At 41.6% G+C, this 17,627-nt stretch overlaps 1 protein-coding gene across 1 annotated transcript in view; it reads right to left on the reverse strand.

Moving 5' to 3' along the window:
* The window catches only part of cdh2 (cadherin 2, type 1, N-cadherin (neuronal)), a 64,017-nt gene that overhangs the window by 6,519 nt on the left and 39,871 nt on the right, over positions 1-17,627 (reverse strand). The window contains exons 3-14 of the mRNA XM_084369969.1: positions 17,039-17,259; positions 13,495-13,662; positions 11,790-11,945; positions 10,430-10,574; positions 9,894-10,066; positions 8,252-8,389; positions 7,582-7,767; positions 6,318-6,571; positions 5,139-5,281; positions 3,855-4,088; positions 2,749-2,982; positions 2,375-2,514 (exon numbers count right to left, since the gene is read on the reverse strand). Of these exons, the coding sequence (XP_084226095.1) occupies positions 2,375-2,514; positions 2,749-2,982; positions 3,855-4,088; positions 5,139-5,281; positions 6,318-6,571; positions 7,582-7,767; positions 8,252-8,389; positions 9,894-10,066; positions 10,430-10,574; positions 11,790-11,945; positions 13,495-13,662; positions 17,039-17,259 (2,192 nt within the window). The remainder of the gene's footprint in view (positions 1-2,374; positions 2,515-2,748; positions 2,983-3,854; positions 4,089-5,138; positions 5,282-6,317; positions 6,572-7,581; positions 7,768-8,251; positions 8,390-9,893; positions 10,067-10,429; positions 10,575-11,789; positions 11,946-13,494; positions 13,663-17,038; positions 17,260-17,627) is intronic.

Genomic DNA, 17,627 nt, shown 5'->3' on the forward strand with positions numbered 1-17,627 from the left:
CGCTGTCTAACATTTTTATTTTTCTCACCGGCGTTTATGTGCACGACAACTACTCAATTTGCTATTATTTCTGCATTCTTTTTTTTCATGTCCGGGGAGCGCAGGCTGATCAGCTGTCTGCCTTTGATGAAATGAGTGCTTCACAAACCAATAGAAACCAGGGCAATGGCAGCAACAACCAAAATCATATACTCTGAGAGCACCCAATAGTCTGACACTTCAATTTCCTCACCAGCGGGAGATAGGGAGAACAGAGGTGGGCATTATAAAGACCACATCTCAGAGAAAGGAAGGGTCATTTTTTACCCAACACTGACTCTCCCGATTCCACAGACAAGACCATTTTCTCCTGCTGCCCTACCCTCCTCTGCACCACTCAAAATGGAAGCTTGTTTTCCCCTCAACAAATTGCTGTACCCGCTCGTTTGCCTTTGAGGGGTGTTATATCACGATTCTTCCTCAACATGTTCCGCTCCACACGTTTGTGCATTCTGTGTGTGAAAGCGAGGAAGTGAATACACAAGTGGGTGCGTTCCCTCCTGCCTAATCACTGGCTCATGTGTAATGGCTTTCCAGTCATATTGTTACCTTAGACAGAGCTTCATTATTGTGCCACAGCAGATGTCTATCTCCAAATGACATCAGCTTACCAATTACAAGTCTCCGAGGCTAATTTGGCACAGTGCTGGGTCAGAACGGGGTCTCCTGCTCGTTTCTGCTATACCTAAGCCACTTCAGCCAGTAACAAAACAATAGCCCATTTGGTATATTACTGCCTTTTTTATGAAATGGTTCCGTTCTGCTAACAAGGGGTCGTTAGGACAATTGAATTTGTGTCTGTGTGTGCGTAATCAGTGCAGGGGGATAAAGAAATGTGACTTTATTGATGCCGGTGGCACTGCATTACTATTGTATGTGTGTGTTTGTGGGCGTTAGGGTTGTGAAGAGAGAACCAGTTCCAGTTGAGCGAACAAACCGATATTTCCAGAACAGATAGGATCACTATGTGTTTGTCTTATTGATTCCAGATTTCGATTCCCAGACCCTTTTTTTGTAAGAAAAAAGGTACTTTGCAGTTTACAATGAAAACCGTCTTATTCCGCATTGTGAAGGACTGTAAAGTGTTGTGGAGCCTCATAGTGAGCAGGACTGACACTCAAACGAGAGCATTGTTACTGTTAATGTGTTCGCAGAACGATTGTAGGTGGTCGTCTTTGTCAAATTGCTTCAGTTATACAGAAAACTGCTGCTGCATACTGTAGATGTGACCTGAATGTTTCTACCTAACAAAGACCACACACTCACCTGAGATGAAATGTCACCCTTTTCAAAAACACTGTGTTGTTTGACATTTTTCTATACTAGTACCAATATGAGCACATTTCTCCGCTGGGACTAAGGGTGCACAATTAACAGAAATATTACTAAAATCAAAGCAAATCTTAATATTAGCTGCAAAAAGCTAAAATTTTTTGATAGAGGTAAAATGTGTGACCAGACAAACAGCATTATAATAACGGAATGTAGTGCCATGGCAACAAATCTTGTTCCCTAGATATAAAAAAACATGCTTGTCACATCGAAATATCTGTCCAATTTATTGCAAGATGATTTCACAAGTACATGGACATATTTGAACAAGCTGAAGTCCTCAAGTGTTAAATGTTGTCTGAACACTAGCAGAACATCTATCCAAACAAAATATAGTATGAGGGCCAATTCACAGTTTCTTCGTCCATGTGAGCACAAGGATCCAGAGTGGAATTTTTGGTTATTGCTACATAACTAAACATTCTTGTCTGATAAAGAAACGCTCTGAGCGTCATCATTGTTTTATCTAACCTGTCCCATTTGCACTTGACAAGATCTCTGTTCTGATTGGATAAAGTGGGCAGTACTGGAAAATGTCTTTTCTCTTTTACTGCATGAGCAGGGGGAGGAGAGACATGGGTTACTGACTACACAATCTCCAACAGTGATTACTGTTGGAATACAGAGTGATTTAATATTCATTTTAGAAAGAAAATAACACTTACAGCACCTTTACAGTTAAAGTTTGTCAAGAAAGGTATTATTTATTCAGATTTTTCCACTGCAAACAGCTCATCTTCCTCATCAGAATTGAGTGGGTTTGACAGTGGTCAAGATAAGCAAACACCCCCACAGCTGTAGATCAGATTCCGATTTAAAAGACGCAAAATCCTGATTGGTGCTCAGACTTATGAGACATCTCACTCCAAACCAATCGGAGGAGCACAGACAAAGCAGCACGGATTCGAAATTTGACACCATTGCTTATGGTAGGAAGCAGATTGAGCACACAGGTTAACAGGGCCTTCAAAATAAGAGTCTGTGTCTACCACATCATTCTTACCTGATCCTCCTCTCCGCCACCTTCCTCATCATACTTGAGAATGTTGTCTCTCACATCATCCTCTGGATCGATGAGCAGCTGCTTGGCCTGGCGCTCTTTATCGCGGCGCTTCATCCACACCACAAACAGCAGCACCAGGACTGATAGGCAGACAGAGAGAGGTCTCACATTACTAAAAACATAATAACTTACATATTTTCATACAAGTGTAATCGGATCCGATGTTTTAGAGCTTGGATGGGGGCCTGATCAAAACTATCTTTTTGGTAATCCTACAGTAATCTAGCGGTATCTCGGATCATGTTTATCTGTCTTTATAATCCCTGCGTGTGTTCGTGCGATGTGCTGTATGAGAGAGGCACTGAGACACTCACTGAGGAGGATGATGATGCACAGGAGGATGGCAATGATAGCACCGGTGCCCAGGCCCGCAGCCATGATGTGTTGCTGGTCAGTGCAGTCCCCATTGATGTCGCACTGGCACACTTTAATCCGCAGATAGGAGGTGTTGGACATGGGCAGGTTGCCCGAGTCTGTGATTATGATGGGGATCTCATAGATGCCACTTTCAAGGTAGCCAATTTTCAGGCTCACCTGAGCATAGTCACCTGAGAGACGAGAAGGAGAAAAGACAGAAAGACTGAGTGAGTGATCTAAGACGGCTCATCGTCAGAGCAGATACATATGAAGAAGTGAGAGCTGAAATCAAGTTGCTGAATGTGTTCAAAAATAAAATGGCATCATGTTTCTTCAACTGAGGAGCTTTCAGAGGGGATTAAATCAAAACTCTGAATACTTGTTTGTACAGACCGTGTTCACAGTGCGATTACACTCCCTATTACCACAAATATGCAGCATAAATTCATACCTGGAAGTTGCATCAGCATATCTAATCCAAAACATGGTCAGGATTTAGATTTGGAGCTTATAAACCTACTGAATACCTTTTGATAATGCTGCTTAGGCTGAATTCCCAGTAGCGATAATCCAAATGCCATTATCCTATTAAGATATATTCACTGCTTTTCAACTGTCACACTGTCTAATAGCTAACAAACAACAAATTAGTTCTTCCACACATGTTTTTTTTCAAATTAGCATAAACAATTAATGACTGTTTAGTAATGTTAATATAATAACTTATTGTCTGTTCCAGCTCTGCCTGACCCCTCTGCAGTGTGCTATTTACACTTTTGCTAACTTGTTCAGAGGGATCACAGATCAAGGTTTCAAGTTTTAATTACCAGACAAAAGACTGCTGAAAGTTACATTTTTATTTATATTTTTTTCAGTTTTATTTCTAATTATTAAATGCCACTAATTAAAAATCTGAAATGGGTCATTCCCTCTTTTCAATTTCCAGTAACAGATACAAAACCAGGCCAAAAAGCTGAATCAACATCACAAAGAAGATTACTGCATTAAACAGTACTATATAATATGAATCTAACAGGGTTATTCATGGGAATCTGTTTCCTACCGCTGACTCTTGTGATGGTCCAGTTTCTCCTCACATCAGAGGGCCGGTGGGCTAACTCGAAGGCGAACGGCCCAGCGTTGGGGTTCAAATCTCCATCGAGTGCAGTGATGTTGATGGCATTTGGCTCGGGCTTTTCACATATCTCTGCCTCCTGAGGGAACACCTTCGGAGCGTTGTCGTTGATATCCAGCAGGTAGATCTGGAGAGTGCCTGTGCCACTTGCTGGAGGTATACCTACATGGGTTATAAAATGACACACATACACACTGAGCACATACATATGTATGGGAAAAGGGATTTTCATATGGATAGGAATGTATACTATCGAAAAGCCATTTCTCATTTTGCAGTCATTATGCAGTAAACAGAGAAAAGTAAAGTACGGAGTTTATTCTTTGGGTCTCATGCTGTAATAAGACACTCTAAACAGCTATTTACTCTAGTGGGAGAAGGCCCATCCAAACTGCATACTGATCTGAGATCTAATCTCAAGTGAGGAGGTAGACAGAAAGAAAGAGAGAGATATCAGAACATTTGGGTAGTGTGTGTGTGTGTGCCTGGAGAACGTCTTCCTGACGAAGGACACGGGATGGGAATACTAAAGCAGACAAACAGAGCCCACTGTCGCTCCTCTCAGGCTCCTCTATGTATTCACTCAGCTAAGAGGCTTTTTTACCATTCAGGCCACGCTCAAAGGAGCTAGTCATCCAATCCTGACCCATTAATGCTGAGAAACCTCTTTATTGGTAGAGTTTTTAAGCCTATTGGCCTAAGCTATGCTCCGCAGAACAGGGTAAACCTGAACAGAGGTAAATCCCACCAGTGCAGGGAAGAGGTGAATACATCCACATGCTGCATGGTTCTGGGACTGCTAGCACATTAACCTTCAACTAAGGTGGTCAGCGTTCCAGACAAACCAAGTGCCTGGTACAAGGTTGACCTTCAGGCATGGAGGATGTCTTTGCGGCTGTAACTGAGATAGTTTTTCTTTTCAACAGATACGGTACATTTGTGCACTGACTTCAGGTGAAAAACATCACAGAGGGAGTCAAAGTGATGCTAGGTGGAAGATTGACCTTTGAGAGGTAGGCTACATTAGACATACGCTAGGCTTCCTTTTGAAAACGCAGCATTATCTCCTCCTGACTGCTCCAACAATAATGGCCTCAAAGAGAGTGCTTGTGTAACAGCCTGGCTAAAACACCTAGACCATGTAACCGGTGCATCACAGGAGCTCGGCAAGGTATTTTTGGCAACTGCAGTACCACTTGACTGGTTACATACCGTTGTCAGTAGCCAGGAATGTTGCATTGTACAAACTGTTCTTCACAAAGGGCGACTCTCTGTCCAAAATGGCAATTGTTTTGATACGACCGTTGTTCGGGTCAATCCTTAACCAGTTGGCTGGATCTGAGAGTTTGGAGTATCTGAGGGGAGAAAAAAAAGAGGTTTACACAGTGATCCATAATCCTCATTATTTCTAATGCTGTATCGTAAACAACTGGACTTGTTTCAGTTTCTTGAAAACGTTTCACCTCTCATCCAAGAGGCTTCTTCAGTTCTAACTAACTGGAGGGGAGTTTGCAGGCTTTTAAACTCTGTGTGGGAGTGTCTTTTACAGAGTTGTTAAGGACAGCACTTAGAATTACCATGACCTGAATGACTGAAAACTTTCATGTTGTATTCTAAGTGACTAAGGAGTTATCTGCAAGTTCATTTTAAGAGTAGTGAGAAAGTTTAAAAAGGTTTCATTTTGTTTTCTGCAGAAAGAACTGTTGTTGCTGAATTTAGTTTCCATTTCCAGCGAGGCATCTCTTTCTTCTAGAGATGCTTTTGTTTTTTATTTGTTTACACTGAATAAATATTTCAGGCGTCATGCATTTTACATAATTATTCCAACTTTTGAGAGCAGCCTCGCAAGGGAGACCAAACTGGCTTGTTGTTATCAGTAGCTCAAACTAATTTGTAGGACAAACCGTGGAATTACAAAGCTAGCTTATTTCACATGGACTGTTTTCAGGCAGATAAACTCTTCCACGGCCAAACAGCTGTGAGGCAAGATGTCTGATGATGAAAAGGGAGAAACAAAAATAGGGCTTGTTCTACAAGAATGAGATGGAGACATGCTGGCTGTGTCGTGTTATTTGAGCAGGAATGACACAGAAATTGGCCAGGATGGCAAGTTATCTCAACCTATTATGTTGCTCCTGCTCACACACAGAGTACCGTGTAATCAACGATAAACCCACCAGCATTGTTTTTGCTTTTGTTGCGAATCATTCTAGCTACATGTACATGTTTGATAAAACACACCTGTGGTGGATGTTTAAGGTAGAAAAGACATTCTAAGGAATGAAGCCAACTTTAAAGGCTGGAGGTAGTTCTTCTAATTTTCCAAGTCTGTGAACTGGACTTGAGTCTCCTGAAGATGTGTAATGGTTCAGACGGTACTCAAAAATCTACCTGATGGTTTGTGGCATGAAGCGATCAGGGTCTTGTGCAGTGAAGGAGGTCAGAGTAGACTCTGGCATTACTCCCTCCTCCAGTTTAATGAGTTTCGGGTTGGGCTCAAAGTAGGGACTCTCGTTGACGTCGATCACCCTGATGGAGACGGTGGCGGTGGACTGACGAGGAGAGTGGATGCCTCTGGCCAGCGGTACCTCATTCCTCGCTTCCACTGTCAGTACATACGTCCTGCTGATTTCATAGTCAATAGGCTGGAAAACAGATACAGAGAGTATACAGAGGGTGAGTCACTCAATTAAATTCAGGACAAATAAACAAAAGGAAATCACATTACATTTTTGGTAATCTGAGACTGGTGAGAGAGCACCTAAAAGAATTAAAGCTTTTTCTTCCTCCTGCCTGAAAAACCTTATTGTGTAAGCTCACAATAGACACTGAGATGATATAAAGAGACTCTTATTGTGGTCAGTTGAAGGATACACAACAACAAGGGAGCCGGCTGCAACCAACCAATGTCATTCAAAATGTCCTCTGAATTTTACAACGATTTTGATTACGAGTTACATTTTTGAATTCACACTTAATTAAAGTGAAAATTTGTTCTATTCGAAAATCTGTTTAAGTCAGACATATTTAGTCTCTCTGGTCAAAATATCCATTGGAAATAATTCCCTCTGGGCACAATTTGAATTGTATTAAAGGTGGAGTCAGCAATTCAGGGGAAAGATAGCTGATTGCTGACTGAGTCTCATTCCCAGGCCAACAAATACCGATGCTTTGGGTCAGTGATGCACAGCATCAGTAGTCTCTGTGAATTGTTTTTAAACTCAACGAAACACAGATAATATTTTTACTGGAATTTCTCCCATTTGTTCGGGACACTGAAATCTCCCAAGACATGTAAAACCTCAGTAAATTAGTACGTTTTTCTTTTTTTTCTTTCGATAAATATGATAAATCTGCTGAAATCATCTTAAAATTCAACAGTAGTATTCGTCTATGAGTTGCTTCCATTCTTTACACAAATGAACTGGACAGTTGGATTATCAACTGCGAATAACATAACATTTAACCTTTAACTTCAGTTCCATCACATTCAGTGTGTGTTATAAACGGTCAGAATATCAAAACTGTCAGTTATCAATGTAATTAATCGAAGAAATATGAATCTTAATATAACTGCCATCTCAGTATAGCATACATACATTCACAACACATCTCGTAGGGATAAGAGGGGCAGAGTTTGAAGAGGAGGCCTTACCTTAACGACCGTCACCAGACCCTCGTTAGTGGTCGGATCAGTGGGCACGGAGAACCTGCCCGTGGGATCGCCCCCGGTGATTTTGTAGACAGCGTTCCAGGCCGGCGTGTTGGGCTGGTCCTTGTCAGTCACCGTCAGGTTGGCCACAATGACATTCACACGGTTTTCAGGCACCTCGCCGAAAAACTGCATGAATAAACCATGAACGTACAGAGCAGCGAGCTGTTAGTGATACTGCTGTGGCAGCAGAAAATAGACCGAGCCCAGCCTGCCTCTCACAGCACAGCAGGACCAATCCAGGGTAAATAGACATCTAAGGTAACTTATCATGTCGTCATGGTCATCTCATTCCCTGTCCTCCCCTGATAGCACGACAGCAGCATTACAAATTTCAGTGATTCGCGAGCACAGTAAGTGCCTCTTTCACTTGGGCAGACACCCCCGTAGTTGCATGTGTCAACATTTGGAGGGGGATATAACACTTCACGCATGGCTGGCTACTTGTATATCTCTATGGCTTCAGAAACGCTGGGCAAGCAGAACTAGGCTAGCGAGCAGAACTGACGCTTGAGTGCATATATCCACAATGGGGTGAAATGTGGGTCCTTGTTGTGCTTTCCTCTTGCTAAGATTGCTGTGCTGATGTCCCAGATGTAAGTTTGTTTCTTACCGTCTCAGCAGTAAACTCCGGCGGATTGTCGTTAATGTCAGTGACTCTGATGACAGCGGTGGCTGTGTTGGAGAGGCCGTACATGGGGTTGCCCTCCATGTCAGTGGCCTGGATGATCAGCGTGTACTGAGGCACTTTCTGGAGGGAAAGAGAAGAGAGAAGCAACGGCAGGATTAAAACACAATTCTTTGATCTCTGAACAATACAAGCAATTCTGTAGCCATGTTTGGAGGATGTAGAGTTGTCAATGAATTGTTTTTAAGGTAAAAATGTTAACTCAATGCAAGCTCATACAAAATACAGTAATAATTACGATCTTATCTATCCTATCTCTAACTCTATGCTTGTTCTTAATAATTGAAGGATGTTGTTTTGAACTGCATTACATAAAAGGTGTCTGCCCCCATTATGTACAGTATGTAAATGAGAATTAGATTAGTAAAAATATTCAACATACTGCTGTTGGACACAACACTGCCTCAAACTGTAGCCTCCACAATGCCAAATCCTCAGTAAAAACTGAACGTTCTTAGTTCCACAAAGATGGGATTTATTTCTGGACTGCTGTTTAAGGTTGAAATAGACTTCACAAGTGTCCCTAATAAGCTGGTACCCCAGTGCACATCAGTATTAATGTGTTCACCTAAAATGAAACAAAACTGAACCGGCTAGCTTTTTAATTATGATGAGTAATGGTGGCTTTTTATATAAATCTGATTTATTCTCTATGGGGGGACATGAGTTGCACGCGTGCGTGTGTGAAACTCGCAACCTCTGCTATGTACACCATCATGAAGCTAACAAATGACTCTTTTCACATTAAAAGCCACTCAGGTGACGGACCAGTTGCTAGGTAATGAGAGTCGGGCAAATTACTTTCATGGTGGCAACTGGCGGACATAAAACGGCGGCCCCAGGGCGGAAGTGATTGAGCAGCCACCTAGCCAGATTGCCCTCACTAGAATTGCACCAACTGGCTCCAGCTTTCTATATTATTTTATTTATTTTTTCAAACAGCCATGAGATCCAATTAAATGACAGAGTGGTAGCATGTATAGCACGGTAAAAAAGAGAGAAAGAAAATGCGAGTAAAGCCTCTGCTTTAGAGAAAGGGAAGACGGAGAAGGCGAGAATGAGGGAAGGGAAACATTTAGCTGCTCGGTGATGCGCGTGGCCTCCTTGTAAGAGTAAATAAGTGTGAAACAGCCAAGTCCATTTCCACTTTCTCATTTAGTTGGTAATCAGAAAAATTCACTTTGGCTCATTAGTTCTCAGACAGTCTGGATATTAGCAAATATAGTCAAGCTGTGTTTTGTCATCATATTAAAAAAATGCACAGCCCCACTTATATGAACATAGAAAATAGATACGTTGTTATACATCTACAACAGGCGGCAAGTGCAAAATTACGACTAATTAACATAATGAATGGTCTTGCTAATGAAAGCCTCACTTAAATGTTCAGCCAATCATTTATTCATTTCATTTTAGGTCTACATTTTCTCAATAGGAAGTGAAAAGACTACAACATTAAGGTGTAGGATATCAAAAGAAAGAACGCCAAGTAATAAACAAGACGATAAAGAAAATAAAGAGAATGAATCAAGGCTACATAAAGAAAGAAAGAAGGCGTGTCAGTCACCTCTCTGTCCAGGCCTGCAGCCACTGTAATGATGCCTCCTGTTTTATTGTTGATGGTGAACATATTGGAGGTCGGACTCTCCGGGTTCTGAGACAGGATCTTGTAACGCAGCATCCCGTTAGCTGTTTTGGGGTCATCTTTGTCCACAGACGTCACTGTCATAACAAATGTTCCTATGGGACAGAAACACAAAGACAAGATGCAAATACTTTTCAGTTATCTTTCTATTTATTTCTGCTTCAACTGGCAATCAAAAGACATTGGAAGTTGACTGGATGGTGCTATATTGAACACTACTAGATTTATAGCTTTGTACAGTATTATAGACATCCAGTGTTCTTCCTAGTGATCTTAAAATACCACCGCACACATTAAAACAGCAGAAGCAAAGTTAACAAAGTGGCCTCCCCAGGAATGCCATCTATGCTGTTTGATCTACTAACATCATAGCAGCATGTGAAGCCGGAGGCTCAGACTACAGTCAATCGGTTGCTCATACAGTGTGAAGCTGTGCTTGGCTTTATGTGGTATATTACCTGGCTTGGAACCCTCCGGAACAGTGCCGTTCCAGATCTGATGAGTGAACTCAGGTCTGTTGTCGTTCATGTCGATCACATTGATCACGATATCAATGGGGTTTTCTACCTGGTTGCCATTCAGGTCCACTGCATGAGCTCTCAGCTGGAGGAAACACAAACACATCTGGGCTGTGGAACTGTTCGAGCTAGGATGATTCTCCACTGTTTCAACCATATATTGGGAATAACTACTCACTCAATGTCACCCACTTAACTAAAAATATATTTGTACTGTATGTAGAAGAGCAAAGAGTTCCGAAAATCGTCTTTATTCAGACAAGCGTGACCACGAGAGGAATTTTTTTTTTTTTTTTAAATAAAGACCACTTTTTTCCCACAACTAACTCTGGCATGTGCAGGTCAAAAGGCAAACAGATGACTAGATTTAGTCAGATACCTGCCACAGTCGACAACAACACAAGCCTTTTAGCTGCATTTTTATTGTGGCCTGAAACAGATATACTCTGCTTTTATTCAGTACTGTTGCCTACACTGGGTCAGCGCAAGTTCAGTTCTTTTTTACGAAAAACAACTCTGATCTACTGCATGTTTTTGCACTTCAAGTACATCTGTCCTGCTTACCACAAGGTAGGTTGGTGCTTACACAGGATTTCAACTCAGTGATACACCTATATTTTGATCATACACATCCATGCTCTAGAATAAATATAAGTAATACAGTACATATTGAAAATCTACAGGCTATGAACAGTATACATCATATGCCCTTGAAATATGAAATATTCAACATGTTACAGCGTCAAGTGCATACAGTTCACATTTCACACGCAGCATGAATTGAATCACTATGAACATACTTGAAGGTTTTTTCAGCTGTGAAAGTCTTTCACTGCCTTCAGAGATCATGTTGAATCTGTCATTGTATTTGAACTGCAATCTTGATTGATGTCCAACATTTTGAGTTAAAGCACATGGATAAATAGTATTTATAAACTAAGCTATGTTATTGAAAGAGCAGTGCAATATAATGGGTGAACCACTAATGAATAAAGCAGCTCTGAAGGAGCTGGAGGTTATCATAATGTATCTAACACACACTAAGTCATTCAAAAACATCACGTTAAATCCTTTAAATTCTCAGACGGATCAGTCAGATTTCATGGGAGACCCCGGCCCTTATTGAGTCTGAGCAGAGCGTTTAGACTACACATGACCACTGAGCACATGCCAACTGGCGGGAATGTACAGCGCCGCCAGACAGAACACATTTCTCTTGATGCAGCAGGCTGGAAACACCATTTGCAAATTATACCACTCCGGGGGTTGATTTTTATATAAACTATTGTGTCTGACTTACATGGAAGTTGGAGATGTGCTCTCGATCCAGGGGCTTGTTGACAGATAGCTCTCCAGAGATTGGGTCGATGATGAAGATGCCCGTGGGGGGCTGGTCAGCACCGGGGCCTGTCACACTGTATCTCAGGGACCGGTTTTTGTCGTGGTCCGACCGGATCTGTTGGTATAAAGACTTGTTAGTAAAAGCTAAGCGGTCTATTAACTATACACTGACTATAACTGCATTTTTGAGGATGACATTCCCTTTTTTTTCACTGACACATGAGACAATTTTTCTTTTTAATTTGGTGATTTGTTTATGTTGGTATGATGCTTACCAATTTGCTATACATAGTTACATATACACCTATGTTTATTTATTTGCAATTAGCTAATATAAGCTGCTATAGTGACCCAAATGGCCAATTTATCTAATCTAATTTATCAACAATGACAATGTCTTTTACAAGTTTCTAGAAAAATCTAAACCCACAAATAAACAATTACTAATAAAGACATGCAGTATAATTAAAATCACTATTAGAGGTGACCGATAAATTGTGTTTTTATCCTTATCAATAAGAAAAATATGTTTACTTTAATGCGCCATGCATTCAGAGTCAGCATGTGAACCTTTGACGTATCACATGGGCCATGAATTTACATCATCTGGCCAATGACATGAAGCCACAGCTAGCCGCTAGCTACTCTTAGATTGATTGGAGTCCATTTGGTGGCGAGGTTAGCTAGCACAATGACAGAGGAAGGAAAGAAGAGCTGATACGTTGTCCTTCAACATCTATTTATTGATTGCAAGTCATGTCATCATCCCAATATTGAACGTTATAGCACATTGCAGATTTTCTTCATAATGTGCAGGCATCATCGCTATACGCCTTCCTGTACACTGACTGACGTATTGACTAATCTTTTCAGCACCAATCTCAGTATTAGTTTAAAAATAGGTTGCTGTGCAAGTAAAACGGTGCATATAAAGTGTATGTGTGTCCGTCTAGTATTGAAAATCTGTCTTGGCTGGTCCCTCTATTCTGTTTGCCATGTAAGCTGAGACCCTATGTGCCTACACCCTGAATCCATGCTGAGCAAACAGAGTATTTCCTCATCCTGATATCATCCACTAAAGCCCAGAAACATCCCTTCTAATATGGCCGGATTAAATATAATACATACAAATAGCATGTACAGGACTTAACAGCCTGTAAGGAAGTCAGCTTAATATGCTGAAAAAGGATCTACTTCTTAGCTGTCCTGAGTATTGCTTGTCCTCTGTCAGCCACCCACACTCAACCCTGACCAGAGAACTGATGCAAATGAATTGTGCTGTGTGTGTGTGTCCTTGAGAGCTAAGATATAAGGAGTGTAAAATCTCAACAGGCAGCTGAGGAACAATTGCCATGGTGAGCACTTAAGATTTCTCTCAGCTTCTAAATAATGCCAGGTTACATTGGTACCGACCGCCCCCTGGAACAAAAGATAAATAATACAGTGGAAAAAAAGGACCCTGACCTTTAGCAAAGTACTGTAAATATAAAGCGTTTTGTTGAAGGCATGTGTCTCATGTCTGCGACCCTCTGAGTGGGAGCTCAGGGCAACCAGGACCTTCAAGGTTGTCATATCAAGAAAAAAGCATTTTCTTTGAAGTTGTGAGAGTGGTATGTGTGATTGTGTGTGTCTGTGCATGCGTGTGTTTCAGTGAGCAACGTTACCCGGACAAGCTCTTGCGGGAATGGGCCTCGTGAGTTCTCCGGGACATTGATTGGGGGGATGACCCAGTCTCTCTTCATGCGTTTGAGCTGGCTGTCCACGTTTCGTGATGGAAATGTTATTTCCTTCAAATCCTTGGACATGATGGGAGGGACAGCACCTTCCTGGACCTGTGAAAAGGAAAAGATTTAGTTCAAGAGTTGGGCAGTGATTGTATATTTTCATTAAAATATCAGCACATACATACTATTATGTATCCATACTACTGGATAGATTGACATTTAATTTTGTACGGACTTTCACAGTCTCTAGAGGATGAATTCTACGACCTCTCTGACTATGATCTCCTCAATTTTCCCTCGATAACTATTGAATGCATTACGACAAAGGCAGTTTCTTTAACTTCTTATCTAGCTTCATAATCAGATTTTCATTTGTCCATTACTTTTATTTATGACTAAATAGTTGGAAAACTAATGACATGTTGTGTCATTTATGTTTACTGCCAATTAGCTAACTAGCATGCTAATATGGTAAACTAAGATGGCGGCCATGGTAAACATGATGGCTGCATCCAAATGCGCAGACTTCACCGCTCTTGCAGACAGTTTCGAAGGGAGTCTGCAAGTCTGCTTGTAGTTTTTTCCGATTTCTGACGGCTGACCAATAACCCTTCCATTTTGGTTACATGAAGAGGAAATTGACGTGGTTATAAAAGGAAACATCTAAAAAGCTCTTCCGAATGTCACTTAATATTTATTGAAAATCTGTGTTCAATCAAACAATCCATTGTTTTATGACTTTCTTTGTAGCTTAAAATATCTACAGTACAACACGTGATGATATGCCTTGAAAGGCTTTGGTGTGGCGACAATTTGGCGACTGCAGCAGTCACACACTGCCAAAGCTGGGGTTTTTTTTTTGCTTTAAATGGCAGACCTCTTCTTATGTCCTGATAAAATGCACCCACACAGACAGACCAGCTTCCATAATGGATCTGCCATCCTCCCTCGCCTGTAATGAATGAGATTTGAAACAAAGGAGGATGGTACCTGCAAGCCAGACACTAAACACACAGATGGCTCAAATTGCCTATGCTGCTCCAGAGACTGAGGAGACTGAAGTAGTGCCAGAGAAAGTTAAAATAACCTTGAACAAAACAAGGCAGGAAGGAAAACAGAAAAACAATATGTGAAATCTGTCAATGTCAATGAATGATAGCTGGGGTTTCAATGGAACTGTCATGTCCCTTGAAGTATTTTCCCTACTGTTGCCTTTAATCATCTGAATGTTGATTGGTTGTGAGGTAGTCAAGTCCTACAAACTACTACAAAGTGTCCTATGCAAACAGAAATTAATTACCACTTTGCCACCTTATAACGTGACCCATATCCCTCCTTCCCCCTCCTCTAACATCTGGGGAGCTGTCGGAGAGCTTCCACTAATCATGTTTGAAATCCGATTATACTGCTTTCACACATTGGAAATGCAGAGAGGCAAGCGGACAGATAGCGAAGGAGCATGCCTCAGAAATATCTATTACCCTATTAAAATGGGTGCGAGTGAGAGCAGTAATTATTTGCAACCTGTGTCTGGAATGATGAATGGCATGGTGGGTTTTGTTCAGCCCAACACGCATCTATCTCTGGTGTGCTGGAGGTCTGCACCTATCCACACTCTCCGAATCCCCCTCCATCTTCTGAATAGAAGTCTACTTCAGAGTCCAGGAGAGTGTGAGGCTGAGTGATGGCCTGAATGTTTGTGAGTGTGTGGGAAGGATTAGATGTGTGTGTATTTGCCCTTTTTAGAAAAATTCTCTTTTTCAGACGCTGAAGTGTTTTCTCCTCACGGACTGCGGTTGTTCTGGGTGGAGATGGCGGGCAAGGACCCTCTCACGTTAACGAGGATATTGTTTGGTTGTCATTGATTAAAATGTTTCCCCAAGGCTGCCGCATTCATGGACTAATAAAAAATGTAATCGCTGATGTGATTAAGAGATGCGTGATGATTCATGACAATAATTATGCTGTGGGGAAGACAAACGCTCATGACCTCATAAATGTGCGTGATACGGGAAAGTCAATCCCTGATTTCATTACTGACAAATCAAGGCAAACCCAAGAGCTCTTTACAGATGCAGATCAGAATTTGGTTGCTGATGATACAGCTGATAATTTGTAAATGCATGTGTACCCAATGTGAGGCACTAACTTTTATTTAAAAACTAAAAATAACCTGCTGAAAGTCTATGTTTACCTGTTTGCGACAAGTATACATTTGCCTTTGACCAAGCGACAACAGTGACTGATGATATCATTAAAATCACATACCTGCAGGAGTCCATATAGTAAATGAGTGTCAGTGGCTAACGATGGTGTTTTGAAAAGCAGTGAAATCATTACCGGCTACAAGTTTAATTTCGGCCCAGCAGACCACTGTGCCCTCGGTACTGACAGTAACTACACATAACTGTCAGTATTAACTTTTAATCTACACCCACATAAAATACGACGCCAGCCTTTCCTGAGATTATCTGCTGTGCAGCACATGTAGAAACAGCCTCTTGTGGCCATTCGCTTAAGTGTATTAGAAGGATAATAAAGACAGGCACATTGGTCTTTGTAAAACAAACACGATTATTGCATTTGGGCGTGTTCATTAAGACACCAGACGGCTAATGATCTCAGATCTTACAGCAATGATTACTTCACAAATGCACATAAAGGCCCACTTATATCCCTACAGAATGGGTAAGGATAGAGAGAAGCACAAAGAGTTGAAAACAACATGTGTACGTGTGTGTGTGTGTGTGTGTGTGTGTGTGTGTGTGTGTGTGTGTGTGTGTGTGTGTGTGTGTGTGTGTTGCTTTACTCCTTTAAGTTTAAAGCAACAGATATTATCTAATTGAACAGGATCACATAATCCACTGGCACTGACGTTAAAACCTCTACAATAACACATCCTTCAGAGCTTCTTTTCATTTCCTGGTTACAAGGCAGACTGATGGGACATGTGCAGTGCTTTTTTTGTGCACTTCCTCTGATCCCCAGCCAACCACAATGTTGACATATGAGCACATGGTCATTCTAACTAATTGCAGATGACTGCACAACACGTCCAGCGGAACGAGTGGCGCTCTACAGCTCAGACAGATGCTTCCTGTCTTCCAAAGCAGTGAAAGAGGTGCGTCCCCTTTTGGATGATAAGGCAATAACCTCACAATCACAAGGCATGCTCACTGAAATCAACTTTATGAGGAGCTATTCTGCATCTGCTCTTGCTACCCACTGACCGTGTTGAGTATATGTTTGTGCTCCTAGTAAATTGACACATTAAGTTTTAATTAGCAAGCATCCATCCAGTCTCTCGGAACACCTGCTGCAATTTAGGGAACTAGTCATCTGTGAATGTGCAGTATGCCTAATGAGCGTAATTTTTTTGTTCTGAGGGTAGAATTGATCATTCCACCTTTCTATGGCAGCAACATCAGTCAGACAATCGTAAAACGAGTCAGAAACGTTATGGAAGTGGTTAAGGTATATTCACCTGCTGGCTGGAGAGTGTGGAGGGTGTCAACCTGACTTGAGTCACCCATTGCTGCTGAGTGGTGGTGTCACTGGCCTTGATCAACAGCGTTAACGCAGGGAGCGTAGAGTGCTGGATACTCCTGACAGCATAAACCACTCCGTCAGCTTCTATCCGGAAGTCAGATGGGTTACTGCATTCAAACCGCACCAGTCCACCTCGGCCACAGTCGACAAACCTCACTGCAAGAGACAGAAGCAGAAAATTAGCTCAACAGTACAAGAGAAACCTAGGGGAAAAAAACTAGATATAGAGTCAACTGAGCTGGAAGACATACAGACACACACCCAGACAGACAGAAGGTCCACAAAGGTTTTCTGATTCTCCTTCTCGCTCATACATTATTCACTTCAAGCTGTGCCCCAAAGGTATTGCTCAAAACAGGTGCAGTGGAGGAGAGAGTTGGAGGGGGAGAAAACTACAGAAAAAAGCGAAGTGTGCCCCTTAAGGGCTATTAAAAAAGAACCCTAAAACCCAAAACCATTACATTTAAAATCTGATGTGTAAATCAGACTGCCTCATTGCCCCCCTGTGTTTGGGTTTGAGAAAA

This window comes from Pagrus pagrus (genome assembly GCF_965226575.1).
Source record: "Pagrus pagrus genome assembly, chromosome: 12".
In the NCBI taxonomy this organism is placed as follows: domain Eukaryota; kingdom Metazoa; phylum Chordata; class Actinopteri; order Spariformes; family Sparidae; genus Pagrus; species Pagrus pagrus.